The 15,390-nt window shown below is 39.6% G+C and overlaps 2 protein-coding genes across 4 annotated transcripts; one reads left to right on the forward strand and one right to left on the reverse strand.

Moving 5' to 3' along the window:
- The first annotated feature begins 3,243 nt into the window (after positions 1 to 3,243).
- LOC122059456 (S-type anion channel SLAH2-like) lies at positions 3,244 to 7,936 on the forward strand. Of its 3 annotated transcripts, XM_042622245.1 has the most exons (7): positions 3,244 to 3,427; positions 3,536 to 3,642; positions 4,759 to 4,966; positions 5,104 to 5,622; positions 6,255 to 7,025; positions 7,184 to 7,215; positions 7,311 to 7,936. In XM_042622245.1, the coding sequence occupies exons 3-7, from the start codon at positions 4,775 to 4,777 to the stop codon at positions 7,708 to 7,710; spliced, it is 1,914 nt and encodes a 637-aa protein (XP_042478179.1). In that variant the 5' UTR covers positions 3,244 to 3,427; positions 3,536 to 3,642; positions 4,759 to 4,774; the 3' UTR covers positions 7,711 to 7,936. The 3 variants fall into 3 exon arrangements, with proteins under 3 accessions (XP_042478179.1, XP_042478178.1, XP_042478180.1); XM_042622244.1 differs by lacking the exon at positions 3,536 to 3,642; XM_042622246.1 differs by lacking the exons at positions 3,244 to 3,427; positions 3,536 to 3,642 and adding an exon at positions 4,052 to 4,196.
- Positions 7,937 to 9,631: 1,695 nt separating this feature from the next.
- LOC122059455 (pentatricopeptide repeat-containing protein At3g12770) lies at positions 9,632 to 13,041 on the reverse strand. Its single transcript, XM_042622242.1, has 2 exons — positions 10,388 to 13,041; positions 9,632 to 10,289 (listed from the first exon to the last, which is right to left on the reverse strand). Exon 1 carries the CDS (start codon positions 12,729 to 12,731, stop codon positions 10,500 to 10,502), a length of 2,232 nt encoding a protein of 743 aa, XP_042478176.1. The 5' UTR covers positions 12,732 to 13,041; the 3' UTR covers positions 9,632 to 10,289; positions 10,388 to 10,499.
- Between the last annotated feature and the right edge of the window lie 2,349 nt (positions 13,042 to 15,390).

Here is a 15,390-nt window from a genome sequence, read left to right on the forward strand (position 1 = left end):
AAAAAAAAAAAAAAAAAAAAAAAAAAAAAAAAAAACAACTGCTATCGAAAAAAGACTTTTTTTAACATAACTTTTCCTTCACTGTTGGGAGAGGAAGAAGGATCTTGATTAGAGAGTCAAATCACATTTGATCGTTGGGAGCACTCTGGTCATATATCCCAAGGGGTTCTTAATTGTTGGATGTGCGTTAGACTCTCTAGTGTGCAGGAAACTCTCTATTGTGTGGGAGAAGATCTAAATCCAAGAAAAAATTTTCAACTCACTGGTGATGTGACCATACATTGCCTCATCAATAAACTTCCACCTCTATTAATAAATTTCAAAATATCCTTCTATTTGGTGCTTCCAATGGAGTCTTCATTTTTTCATCATGTGAAAGAAAACTCTCTTTTATTATTGTTATTTTTTCCTTCATCATTTATTTCTGGGCCTTAATTGAATTGCCACTTTCACCCGTTCATATTAACCCATCTATGATCATAAATCCCTTTCATTTTAGAACTTGGGATCCAGGACGGATTCTTTGTGCCCTTCACAAGCAAATTCTTAACACACATAAAAATTAGACAGGTAGTGGTGGCCTTCACAATCAAATTGAAATCAACACTTCCAAGACCATATGTAATGCCAATGCCACTCATAGTCCACTTCATATGGATGGACTCGTGGACCCCTCTAAAAGTCCACAAACCGTACTTATCCAATACCAACTCTCCTTTGTTTCATGTTGGAAGTGATGTCTACGACATTTGTAGATTTTGCATAGCCTCGAAATCTGTGCTATGGTGGCATGTTGACTCGTGCGTGAGTATCTGTCTGGCTGCTACTGTGGTGGGTTATCTTTTTTTTTTTTTGGTAAAGAGTGGTGGGGTTATCTACTTGGTACTTTGTGAAGTAAATCTAAAAGGGTCTATGTGAAATCATAACTAACTTGCAGATATGAACTACTTTTGCCTTTTGAAATTTATAATGGACTGGGTAAAATAACTACCAAAATTTAGGGTGGTAGATGATGAGGTCGACTCTCAGGCATGAATTGGTAGGGTTATATAAAAACCTAGGGTCTATATATAATTAGAGGGGAAAAGAACCTTCCGAATCAAGAGAGATGAGGGAGATACGGAGGGATCTAGCTCCTCTACAATCATGGGTTACGTAATTAGTGCCCAATCATATATTCAATGGTTGGAAGAATTTGGACAAGCATTTTAACATATGGGCATGTATCCTTACATCCACTCAATCATCCAATAGTTTATTGGGTGGTTTAATAATTGGAGAGAATCTTTTTCCTAAGTACCAAATTGCTGAACAAGTGGAAACTTGTTCTTGCTCCTCCATCATCCATGATTGCCCCATCTCGAGTAGCCACTGAATGATAAAATAATGGAAAAATGTTAGGGAGTTCGGATCTTCTCCCTTGGAGGAGACTACCTCACCTCATCACCACACGATCCACAACCCATGGATGGTGCGAAGGTGGAGTGGTTAATGGGAGAAGAATCTTTCTCAAGGTTAGAATCGACTATGCATGGAATAAGATTCATTTTCATCGAATCTAAAAACCACAGAGTGATCTCACAATTGGGATGACCTTGAGATGCATGCACTAGTCATCCTAGGACCCCCAACCATGGGATCACTCTCTGATCCCACCAGCGACTTTATCCGTCCTGTAGGTTACCCTATTCCGTGCCCTCATAGTGCCGCTCCGCAAAGTTTGGTGCACGCGGCTGCTGTGCTATCTCTTTTCTTTAAAATAATAAAAAAAAAAGGCAGCTGTAAGGCACAATTGCAATTTGAGCTTCCGCCGTCTTGACTCTTGAATTCCCCCGTACACACAGACTGATCAGCTGATGTGTCCCATACGACTTTCGTCGTCTCCTCCCAATCCCATCTCCATCTCCAGATTCTAGGACGGCTCTCCACCCCTTTTTTTATTTTAAAAGTTCCAATCAGATTCCATTTCACCAGAAAGGATTACTCTTAATACCTCAATTTTCAACTGTATGAATAAGCCCTAATCCATGGCTTCTCACTGGATTTTAGCGCAAAACCTGCAAAAATATCCGCGTTCCAGAGTTCGGACAGTGTGACATTTCCAGCTTTAATGCTTGTGATAATGGAAAAAAATCGTCTGTAATTTCGATCTTGTACAATTTCGTGCAATACCATCTTCAGGCGGTGATACGTGTATTGATACCAATACAATAGCCCAGATCTGATTTAAATGCCTTTTCACTGATTTAATGTTTTATTAGTTGTACCAGATCTGGACCATTGTATTGGTATCAATATACGTGTCACCGCCTGAAGGTGGTATTGCACGAAGTTGTACGAGATCGGAATTGCAGACGATTTCAACCTGCAATGGAAAAAAACAATACCATCTTCAGGCGGTGACACGTGTATTGATACCAATACAATGGCCCAGATATGATTTAAATGCCTTTTCACTGATTTAATGTTTTATTAGTTGTACCAGATCTAGACCATTGTATTGGTATCAATACACGTGTCACCGCCTGAGTGTGGTATTACACGAAATTGTACGAGATCAGAATTACAGACGATTTCAACCCCTCGTTTACAATTAAGGGCAAGATAAAGATATTGCTGGGTTCCTATCTTCTAGATATGTTATAGTGATTGGCCTTTTGATCTTAGTAGCTTGTTTTGTACTTCACTTTTTATTTAGTCCATTGTTGGTGAGGTTTTGTTATATTTTATCATTTAGAATGCGTGTTTTGGTACTCTATCTGGTGGTGGATTTGTTTGTAATGTTGTTAACACTGAGTATTTTAATGTCTTCCAGCATTTTATGGTTTCACCTAGTTGAATACTGGAATCATAGTTTTTCTTTTCCTCCAAAGATTATCAATTTGTTAGGTGTAATAGACACGAAATAAAACAAATCAAAAGCGATAAGTCCAAGGTAGGTAGCTTATGATCTTGAGCTTGATCTCAATGACAAAGGTCGTGGTAATACTATATTTTACTCATTCGACAGATTTTGTATCACATGGTTGCCCACTTAGTCAAACATTATACATATGATTCTGTCTTATTGATGGGGTGTGTAGATTCATTGTTTCGATCCACTGAATGGACGTATGACTCCAATGAAAGGGCTTTTTATTTTTTTATTTAATGATGCACGAAGTGGTATATGCAAATGATTTTCTGGAATGTTGCATGTGTATTAGTTTATTCCTATTGCTTTCTCTGTCTGGAAAACTTGTTGTCATGTCTATTTGTTTGATATTGGTTGTGTACCTAGACCATCTTATATTTTAACTTGGGCTGTGTTCCTATCTCAGAAGAACATACCCCTTTGGTTGTTTTCACTAAAATCATATATGGAATTCTGCAATTGATTTCTTGGTTTATTTCTGTTGGTTGAAGGAGAGGGAGTGTTAGTTTGGAGGTTAGGATTTTTGCCTTGGCTTTGATAGGATTAGTCATATGTCTTGTACTCTATGCTTATATTTGCTCTTCTGAACTTCTAATATGAAATAAATATTTGGTCATTCAGAACACTGCATCAAGCAATACCAGTCTGGAAGTCATTTACTTGCATCATATTGTTTGTTGTAATATAAGATGGAAATTCTTAGCAAATTGTGAGGCTTATAGGAAAAGGTATTGATAGAATTCAACCCGGTATGGTTCTTAATATCCAGATTTGTTGTCTGTTTGAAAGATTTTTTTTTGGAAATTGCATGCCCAGACTTAAATGTATATATATGTATATTTGAGTCACTTTGGGATATTAGGTTGACGGAGTTGACCTTAAATGGTTGGATCGTAGTCCTTTCTAACATAATTAAACCAGGTTGATTAAGCCAGGCAAGATAATGAGTTCCTACTCACAGATCTTCCTTCTGTAAATAATTCAGTTATTTTCTTCCCTCCCTCCTGTTCTCCTTCTATTTTTATTGTTTTGAAACATAGGAATGTTCTATGGTATCATGCTATGTTCCTTTCCCTCCCCATCCCCCCATCCCCCAAAAAAAACCAATCTCTATCTTTTCTGGGTGGCATTCTTGTGAGAACCTAGGAGAATTATCTTCTCCGTTGCATCTCCATAAATACCCTGTTGAGAAATAGAAACAACTGCTTGCCAAATGATGAAAGAGACAATTTCTGGTTTGTGAATACTCTTGTTTGAGCAGGGTTTACCTTTAGTGAATGTGGTATGAATTCAGATTGGTTACTTTACTATGGTTTTTCAGGCACTTGGTTCATCAATCGTTACCTTTTCAATTATCACAGTTCAATCCTCTATATTGTACTAAATATTTAATTCCTTGTGTAGTCCGATACCTGTATTACCAGTCCTTTTTTTTGGGATATTTTGGTGAACCCACAAATTTCCCTTCAACCCATCAAATATACCCTTAAATCTGTGCCCGGAAGCCCAATTTTGAAAATTCCTAGTGTTTGAAGCCTTGTATGTGTTCCTTTCTTTTCTTTTATCTTTCTGTGAGGTTGCTTGTTTAGGTGGTGGGAGTGGAATGGGTGTGTGTTATTTTTGTCTTAGTGGCTTGTATTTCTAATGAAAGGGTTTTCGGTTGAAGTTAATAAGCTACATTTTTTATAGAAATTAAGTTGTTTGTAATGTAGCTACACCAAAATTGCACTGATATAGTGATACGTCTGTTATTGTCCTGTTTGAGCCTTCTTCATGACATTTCCTTTCTTTCTTCATAAAATTTATTTAATGAGCTCTGTATGACCAAAAATGTTTGCATATAGGTGTGGTTGGTAGATCATGGAAAACGGCACACATCTAGCTTCAGCAGAGCAGGATTCGGCTGAAGAACTCCCATCTCTTTTCAAATGCTTAGCATCCAAAACAGTAGCTGGATTTGATAATATTGAAGAGAGTGGTAGCCCAAATCCTCAGGTTCAACGAACTGGGATCCCAACTTCCAGTCCTTCACTTGATCATGTAGTAACTAAAGTAAGTTATACCTTTATTAAGGATTAGGCCATTACATTTATTTCCTAGTACCATGTTTAACCTCAGCAAGGCTAGTGTTAATGAAAAAGCTTTTGGTGTTGAACTTTTGTTTTCTCACTATTTATTTGTTTGTACAGCGAACGCAAGCGACTGCTTGCCAGAGCCCCTTGTATGCATCTGCAGCTTTCAACTCCAAAGAGATTCATTCTATCTCTACCAGCATGCTGCCTTCCCCTTTTGGGCATCACTTAGGAAGTACAAAAAGAGTTCTCTTCAGGGATAGAGAAGGAGCAAGTGTCAATAATGGGATTGTAGAACCTCCTGCTATGGCTGTTGGCACTGAACAACTTAAACAGGAAAAGTATCATTCTCAGCCTCTGCAATCAAGTAGTCCAAATGTTGAAGCAGTTTCAACTGGAAAATTCTCCAATTTCTCTGGCCAGCAAGGAAAGAACCCAAGGATTGATAAGCTCAATGGCAGAAATTATGATTCTTTTAAAACTTGGTCTGGGAAACTTGAGAGGCAGATAACACATTTCCGGGGAAAGCCTACTAAACCTAAACCAGACGACAGTGCTAAGAATCCTGAGAATCAGGCTTTACCTGTGGATCGGTACTTCGATGCCTTAGAAGGACCTGAATTGGATATGCTTAGGGTATGTGTTCTTATCTTTGTGTTTTTTTTTTCTCAGTCAAGCATTTACACCGTCATTCAGATTTTTTCTTCTTTAATCATTTATGTTTTTCAGACCAATGACTAATTGCATTTACTTATACGTAACGCAACATATAAAACTACAATCCTGATATTGATTTAAAAAATATTATATTGAAGAGAAAAGAAGGAATGAATGGTTTCAGTTGAAGTAGTGAGAAAAAACATGATTGCTTGTGATTTTGACTGTAGATATGGCCCAGTATAGAGTGGAATTGCAGAACAGGATTCATATAGCCAACACTTAGTGGTTGGGTAAGGCTTAGTTGAGTTTGAGTGGAGTAGAAGAGTCTAATGAAGGGCTCTGTTTGTGACTAGGATGCAATAAGCTTAGCACATCTCTGGTAAAGTGCCCGTATATGCCAACTAATATTAGATATGAGGTAAAATGTATGCACATTGCATACACTTTGGACCTTATTTGGCAATGTTCTTCACCATTCAACAGTGAGCGATGAATGGAGTTAACAAAACCTAATGCTTTAGGTTTTAATTTTCACTATGACAGATGGAAGCTATTCCAAATTGGCAAAACAAAAATAAACAATGGCTAATTTTATCCATTCTTTTCAGGATTCAGAGGAGTCGGTGCTTCCAGAAGACAAGAAGTGGCCTTTCCTTCTCCGTTACCCAATATCTTCATTTGGTATCTGCCTTGGAGTCAGTAGCCAAGCCATCCTGTGGAAAAGCCTGGCTACTTCTGCATCCACTAAATTCCTCCACATAAGCCTGACTGTAAACCTTTTCCTTTGGTGTATCTCTGTTGTTCTTATAAGTATTGTTTTCTTCATCTATCTTCTGAAAGTCATACTTTACTTTGAAGCAGTCCGCCGTGAGTACTACCACCCTATCCGTGTTAACTTTTTCTTTGCACCATGGATAGCATTACTGTTCTTAGCTCTTGGAGTCCCACCCACACTCGTCAAAGACCTGCACGCTTTCCTCTGGTACATTCTCATGATCCCAATCTTCTGCCTTGGGCTTAAAATCTATGGACAGTGGATGTCAGGGGGTCAGCGAAGGCTCTCAAAGGTGGCCAATCCTTCAAACCATCTAGCCATTGTTGGTAATTTCGTGGGGGCATTGCTGGGTGCATCTATGGGGCTGAAGGAAGGGCCTATCTTCTTTTTTGCCATTGGATTGGCTCATTATGTGGTCCTATTTGTAACTCTCTACCAAAGACTTCCAACAAATGAGACACTGCCAAAGGAGCTACATCCGGTGTTTTTTCTCTTTGTTGCTGCACCCAGTGTTGCTTCTATGGCATGGGCAAGGATTCAAGGAGCATTTGATTATGGGTCAAGGCTTGCATACTTCATTGCTCTATTCCTTTATTTCTCTCTGGTTAGTTTCTCTACCAGGAGATATCTATGACTAATACCTAGAGACTGGTTTGATTACATCACCAAGCCCTGTTGGTTTTGGTTTATTGTTATTTTTTCTTTGAATGATTCCATAAAACATACTTGATTTTTTGTGTTTTCTTTGTCCTGGTTTCGCAGGCTGTTCGGATTAATTTCTTCCGAGGTTTCAAGTAAGATGTGATTTTTTTCTAGTGAGCTCTGCTCTTCCACCCATTTCTATGTTGGGGCTACCTTTCTGATGCACATTTGTATCACCCTGTCACAGGTTCTCAATTGCATGGTGGGCTTACACTTTCCCAATGACTGGGGCTTCAATTGCCACCATCAGGTACTCAAATGAAGTCACTAATCTAGTGACACAGTCGCTATCAGTCATTCTCTCAGGTGTTTCGACCTTCACAGTTACAGCTCTGCTCATCTCCACTGTCATCCATGCATTTGTGCTGCGAGACCTCTTCCCAAACGATATTGCCATTGCCATTACAGGCAGAAGGCCAAAAATAGGCAAGAAATGGGGCCACAGGAGATCTGAAAGTCAGGATGCTAAAGATAATAAATCTGATATGAAATTAAGGAAAGACTGCAAAGACATTGAAGCCTCTCCAAAACCATCAGTTAGTACAGGCATTGATGTTTCTTGTCAGGTTACCACCCAAAAAGTATGATCTGGGTTGTGATCATCAGTACCTATGAGGTCCAGTTGCTTTTCTTGATTGCTTGTCCCGATACCAGTTTGGTTTCATCTTCTTCACTATGACTAACTAGCAGGATGGTCTGGAAGTTTTGGCAATTGAGAGTATGTTGAAGAATACAGAGTTGTGTTCTTTGCCTGTGTATTTTAGTCAAGAACCCTGTAGATTCTTATTTCTACCCCATTTTTTTTTTTGTTAATCAAGGTGTCTGGGCCAGTTTACGCGCACCTCGACTAATCCTCGGGGAGACTAGCGTAGCAATGCATCGCCACAGTTTTTACTTAAATCGCAAATGCACAGATGGAGAATCGAACATGAAATCGTGTGCCTATCCACACAATCTCCAATTCGCCCTAATCATCTGGACAACCCATGGATGGGTACGCCTACACCCCACGGATGGGTACACCTACACGCACACACCCACCCACACACGGATGGGTATACCTACACGCATACACCCACACACACAATGCGTACGACAGGGTTTGATCCCACGACCTCCTCCCTTGGGCGCCAGCTCTTCAAGCTGAAATTGCCGCCACTAGGCTATCCTAGTGTTTGTATTTCTATCCCATTTAAGAGGCTAACATGAAGGATAAAAAGAACACGGAATAGAGGATCTGGGATTTTGGATTGAGTTCTAAGCATAGGTGTCAAGACATTGCCTACATGCCTTCTTGGTGTTGCCTTGCATCCAGACCCCCTCCAATGCCTTGGGTCAGCTTCATGGATTGCTGCTGCCATATCCTACTGCAGAGTTTGAAGATGATTTACATAGTTCAGGTTGCGAACTGTTGTAAGTAGAGAAGTACAGAGTGGAGCCACAACTAGATTGTTTAACTGACACTGGCAAGGAAATCCAAGGACTCTTGCAGCCAGAGTTTTGAGGATGATTGAAGATTTTTTCAGTTTGTGAAAAGTCATAAATAGTCATCTTGAATTGTGTCATCCGTAGATTTTCGATCCACATTAGGCTTGGAAATTTGGTGCTATCAATCCATAGGTTGACGATGATGTACATATTTGAGGTTGCAAACTGTCACCAGTGTGGAGAGTCATCCAGAATGGTGCCGTTGCAAGATTGTCAATTGAAATTGAGTTACGAATTGAGTCCATGTCTTGAAATCAAAAGAATTACCTGCATCTTGATCTTTTCTTTTAATATAAATTTTAAGGTAAAACCATTTTAATGGTTCCCAATTTTAACATTGTGTCCACAATCCAATGTTCTGGATTATCTATTTGATATGCTTTCATTCCGCATGGATCTGAAAACTGTAGGCTGACTTGGCTCCAGCTCCATTTGGCTGAAAGGGAGATATAAAATGGAAGGGAAGTGAAAGTTTCAAACCTAGGGTGGTAGTGCCATTATAGATACGTTGCCAACTTATTCTCATGTCCTTTAATTATAGAAATAAATCTGACATGGAAGTTGATATGAACCATCAATTGATTTCTACCATATTCATCAGTTCCAGTTCCCAGCATTTAGGATGAGAGCTTCACGGCCACTCTTGCTGCTAGACTCGTCACTTCCTCCACTTCCCTTCTCTCCCTACACCATGACTCCTGCAGCAGCTCCCTCTCCTCTCTTTCTCCTCCACTGTGAACCCAGAACACCCCCTCAGCCTGTTGTCTTTTCAATTTCCGGAGCTCCATCTACTTGGTTCCATCAACATCTATGGTCACCTCTTCATCTCCGTTTTGAGACCTAAGCTCCAAGATATTGGAATAGAAGATGGGAGAAAACGAGCAATCAAGATTTGGATCATTGAAGAAGTAGATTTCAGGGGAAGGTGGGATTTCGTCGATGTAATGGGAGAAGTGATGCACATTTTCATACACCTACTTTATTCGTCGATGGGTTATGGAAAGGGAGAGGAAAGGGAACTGACTTGAAGGATGAAGCATTAGACTTTCAGCTATAACAAAATAAAGAACAGAATCTTCCGATCTAAAACTAAATAAATAAGAACAGAATTCAGTTACAAAATTTAGCTAAAAGGCCCCTCTAATCGTCCGGAAGCCTGGTGAATTGTTGATGTTCATTCTGTATAACAGCAGAAGTGAAGCAACAATGACTGAACAGTCGTCCTTGAATCCTGTCGAACTTCCTTCAACATATCTAGAATAACACCAGAGGTTTAATTCCAAAAACAGGGCTTAGTCTTCACAGGTGGGATTGTGTAGCACCGAACCCAACTGTGAACCAAGCAAAGTGGGAGATGAAGAAGGGATTTCAAGAGTTGGGTCCTTTTGAGGTGGACCATCACCGGCAACTCAACTTTTCTTTCTCTTTTCCTTTCATTTTGTTCTTCTTTCCCCCAAACACGGAATGCCCATTCTTAGGATGGTGGATTTTGATAGGCAACTTATACATGGGATTCCAACAAGGGCACGTATTAATCAAGCATTGATATAACAACTGCAAATTCTATGACTTGCTTCTCTATCAGATCGATCAGCTACACATACTCGGTCAATGTTTCAGACATTCAGATGCTGACCATTAAATCCCTTCCAACTTTCCACAAAAAGAAACATTGCACCTTTTCTCAATTTGTTTTCTGTTCTCTGTTTCTTATCGGAGCACTACAAGCTGCTTTGCACCTTCCCTTCCAACTTTCCACAAAAAGAAACATTGCACCTTTTCTCAATTTGTTTTCTGTTCTCTGTTTCTTATCGGAGCACTACAAGCTGCTTTGTCAGGCTTGAAGCTGCTCCATAGTTGACGTGAACTTACGGTTAAACCCACCTTCTCACCAATAGTCTCGACAGGAGCATAATCCATCCTTGAAGTGATGAAATCTATTTGCATCCCGAATAACTATCTCCCTGTTCACAATCTTAGATATAAGCTTGGCCGCTGAATGACAGTTAACACATGCACGGAGATTCTTTGTTATCCTAAGAGTTGTTCCAGGAAGTGTACTGATAAGGCCATAAGCAATGGCTAGCCTCTCACTGTGATTACAAAGAGTATACTCTATTTCTTCATGGTTCAAGTCATGCATGACAGAGCCTGTGTCTGGAACAAATCCAGCCTCCTTCAACTTCCTCTCTAGCCTCTCAAGCTCCAAAAAGATCTCCTTCGATCTTGGGTGTGACTTGTCTCCAACCCGGAAGGCCTGAAGCTTACCATTTAACTCAATCATACTATAGCCGAGATCTTTACTGAGTCCTTTCTCTTTCATCAGTACTCGGACCTTCGCTACACGGTCCCACATCCTGAGTGAAGCATATAGATTTGAAAGCTGCACATAGTGCCCTGCATTTAATGGGTCTAATGAGAAAACACGTTCTGCAGCATATTCTCCCAGTGAAACATGGCGATGGATCTTGCATGCACTCAAGAGGGCACCCCACACAGTGATACCTGGTTCAATAGGCATGTTTGCGATGAATTTATAAGCCTCATCTAAATAACCTCCACGGCCAAGAAGATCAACCACACAAGCATAGTGTTGGTGCCGAGGCACGATCCCATGGTCTTGTTGCATACGGTAAAAATACTCCCAACCTTCTTGTACAAGGCCTGAATGATTGCATGCCAAGAGGAGTCCAAGAAAGGTTACATCATTCGGTTCCACCCGGGCATGCTTCATCAAATTGAAAAGATCAATGGCTTCGCGAGCTCTACCATGCAAGCCATACCCCACAATCATGGCACTCCAGACCACGACATCTTTATCTGGAGTGTTATCAAATACTTTTCGTGCAAACTCTATGCTTCCACACTTTGCGTACATGTCAATAAGGGCTGTATTAACAAAAACATCGTTTCTGTACTCAGTTCTATCAATGTACTCATCCATCAGTCGTGCTAAATCAAGTGAACCTACTTGGGCACAGGCTGAAATCACAGCACGTACAGTGATAGAGTCTGCTTTGATGCCCTTGTAGGTCATCTTACGAAAAACCTCCACAGCTTCATCAGCATAACCATTCTTTGCAAACCCAGATATCATTGCATTCCACAGAATTACATTTGGCATCTCCATTTGATCAAACAAAGATTTAGCAACTGTTACTTCCCCACATTTTGCATACATAGATGTAAGTGCAATGAGTAAGTCCGGTTCCATTTCTAGCCCCATTTTAATGACAATACCGTGCACAGATTTACCCGGTTCTAAGTCTTCGACATCAGTGTAAGCCTTAAGGACACTCACAAGAGCAATCCAGTCTAGTTTCACATCCTGCTGTCTCATTTCACTAAAAATTCTCAAAGCTTCCAAAGGCTGTCCGTTCTGGGCATACCCAGAAATGATTGAAGTCCAAGAAACAATTGTTCTATCACATAATCCGTCAAATACAGCTCTAGCCCTGTTGATCTCTCCACACTTGGCATATAATGCCACAAGACCATTCTGCACAAACACATCCGATTCAAACCCATGTCTGAAAATCTGGGCATGAATCCGAAAACCCATTTTGAGGGCTGATTGTCCACTGCAAGCTTTGAGCACATAAGGTAGAGTGAACCTATCTGGGCTCACCCCTCGGGACTGCATTCTTGAATACATATCAAGTGCATCACCGAACAAACTGTTCCTAGAATAACCCCTTATGATCGAATTATACAAGAAGATATTCGGTTCAGGAATTTTCTCGAACAACTCACGGGCATAATGAATTTCCCCCATATTTGAGCTTGCGTGAACGAATTTCGTAGCTAAAAAGTTGCTTTCTTGCAATCCGGACACGATAAGCTGAGCATGGATTTGGAGTAGATGGGCTTTATGGGTTGAATTATCTAATAGAGAGGAATAGTACATATCGAAATCAAGGCCGCTATAGTTTTCTTCATCCAAGAAATCTAGAGTCAAAGCTGATGAGGAAGAAAACGGTTTCCCAAATTTAAAAGTCTGGGTGATGATTTCAGGCGAGATATTATTTGAATGCGCCAATATTTGCAGTTTGGCTGGAAATGGGGGAAGCAGATAGGCATATTGGGAGGTTCTTCTGGTAATCATAAGATTCAGGGCCATGACACGTCACTTCCTTGCTCTCTCTCTCAAAAATTAACTTGTCTACCAGGACCAACAGCCATCAGTCTTGGAGAGGTAGAGCCGAGAAGGAACAGTTCAGTGAGAAAGAGGATAATCGAGGGAGAAATACAGAAATAGGAAGCAAGAGAGAGAGAGACGTACCTAAAAGAGAGACGCATGACGCCCTTAGAAACAAATATAGTTCAGAACTTCGACAAAGTACAAAACCTGCAAATTAGAAAAACTCAGATATTTGGTGAGGAGAGAGAGAGCGAGAGAGAGAGATTCTCAATGCATTTTCACTTGTCTCAATTTTAGTCCTGCATCGGGAGGCTGGATTGAGCCCGACATGTTTATTAATCGAGCTGGTCCAGAGCATCAAACCTGACATGTTTATAAACAGGTAGTACACAGTGCAATCACCTAGTTCGATGGATGTCCAACTGACCCGACACATTTATGAACCCAACTTGAATCGACTCTTTTAAGCCCAATCTAGTTCGACCCCTTTAATACTACTTGAAATTCTCATTTTACCATCAATAAAATTGAACAGTAAAGCAAAAATACCACCAATCAATTTTTAAGATGAACAAGAAATTGATCGATAAACAAGTGTCCTTAAAAATAGATAATTAAATTTATGTAATTGTGGTGGTGAATTAATTTTAGGTTTGCAAAATATGTTTAAGGTAGAATTGTGCTTTCAATGGAACTAAGCTTGTCAACTTGAGTACTTCAACTATTGCTTACAAGTTAAGAAGGCCCATTTAGAACCTGTTTAATGCCCATTTAGGAATAAACAAGTCCGTAGCCCGACTAAGACCCGTTTATTGCAATCCAATTATAGCCCGAGCCAGCTTAATTATAAATCGTACCATGTCCACTCTAGCTAAGCCAGTTTAGCTAAACAAGCGTTTATGATGCAGCCCTAGAATTTGGCCGAGACTAGCCCATCCTGACCGATTGAAATCCCTACTTGATGCCATATTTGGTTTTTTATCGTGAACATAATCGACATGGTTTGTCTACTTATATTTATTTTGGAATACTTCCAACGTAGCAAAGTAAAGGGTAAATAAGCTTTGGTCAAGATTTAGCAAAGACATGAGTTTAGAATGCTGGTTGGGTGAGAGATGAACAACAATAGTGTTATCAGTTGGTTAAGTGAGCTCCATGGTTTTAGGTATCAGTCATATCATATTGGTATCGACTGAGATCGATTCTAATACCTAGCCGATCTAGGATCAAGTGTCGTATTGATATCAGAAGTAAAATTGTTAAAAAATCTAAATTTTATGAAAAAATAAGAATAATATTGATCGATCCGAATAGATATAACCAATCTCAAATTGATATCATATCAATATCTACCAAAATCAATACATTCCGATAACTAAATCCTTGGTAAGCCCTATGATGGTGGTACAACTGAATACATGAGTTTGAGAATTCTGGTGAGTGATTGGCTGCCACGAATATTACAACTTAATGGACTCAGTCAACTCCTTCCACTCTACGTCATTTGCTTTCACTAGACTTCACGACTCATATTCCTGTATTGTGTTGTTTCTATTTTATAACCTCTTCTATATTTTCTGGTTTTGTTTAGATATTGACCCTCAAGATGAGTTTCTTAGTTGACATTGGTGGATCTTGCTAGAGATATGACAACATATGCAATCTTTGGAAGATTATCATCTCATCCTGTTGCCGTGAAGATCAAATGATGTTGTCCTTAGCTTTGCTTGACTTGTAAAGATAAAGTTGAAACCCATGCAATGGTGTGTTCAACCATTAATGACCATAAATATCTAATCCCTTATGATACACGGTCGATAATATTCCTATATTGGACCCTAATACCCTAGAGACCCTCCAAACCCCTCGGAGTCAAGGGTGGGTCATTAGTCCATTTGATGGGTTTCATTTGCTTTCGCGTCATGGTCTCAAAGTCGCTGTATATGTTAGTGCATTATTGGTTGTCATGCAAGTAAAGGACAACTTTATTTCATAGGGTCCCTCCAATGCCCTCAAACTTTACATTAGGAGGTTGGAGAGCAAGAAAGAGAGAGAGAGAGAGGGAGCGCTTTTACTAACATAACCCTAATTGAAATATGTCCGTTCTGCAATTTTTTTTTTTTTGGCTAGTTTATCATATTGAGCTACTACTCAATATGACCAGGGTATTAGTAGGGCCAATGATCACATATTTTTACGCACATTCATCATCACACACCGTGATATGATAAGATTTAATCCCAAAACTTTCTCCTCTGAACACTCATTTTTTCAAAGAAGGAATTATCACCAATAGACTAAAATGAGGAAGGAAACCACAAAATAAACATGGTGGAAAATAAATTGTATCTTTTTTTTTTTTTTTCTGTTTTTTTTTTTTTTTGGTAAAGGGAAAGAAATTGATCACAGAGCAATTGCTCCCCCAAACGACTGAATCATGTCTCTAAATACGAACCCGACAAATGAAAAAGAGGGTCCCACAAAAAGTGCCAACGACTGCCGTGCCGTGCTTCTTACTAATTCATTCTCTTTCAGGTGGGTCCCGTTTTTGTGGAAAATAATATTCCCAATCAGCGTCTAGTGCACGACTTGTGCAGCAACAACTATCTAATGTTTTTCACTCCTTTTTTTTTTTTTT

Source organism: Macadamia integrifolia, chromosome 13 (assembly GCF_013358625.1).
Source record: "Macadamia integrifolia cultivar HAES 741 chromosome 13, SCU_Mint_v3, whole genome shotgun sequence".
Lineage (NCBI taxonomy): Eukaryota > Viridiplantae > Streptophyta > Magnoliopsida > Proteales > Proteaceae > Macadamia > Macadamia integrifolia.

Excerpts from the sequence above, each read along its gene's own strand:
- LOC122059456 (XM_042622245.1), top strand. The coding sequence starts at position 4,775 with ATGGAAAACGGCACACATCTAGCTTCAGCAGAGCAGGATTCGGCTGAA. Across the intron at positions 4,967-5,103 it reads TTGATCATGTAGTAACTAAA|CGAACGCAAGCGACTGCTTG; the intron begins GTAAGTTATACC and ends TTGTTTGTACAG. Across the intron at positions 7,216-7,310 it reads AATTTCTTCCGAGGTTTCAA|GTTCTCAATTGCATGGTGGG; the intron begins GTAAGATGTGAT and ends ACCCTGTCACAG.
- LOC122059455 (XM_042622242.1), bottom strand. The coding sequence starts at position 12,731 with ATGGCCCTGAATCTTATGATTACCAGAAGAACCTCCCAATATGCCTAT.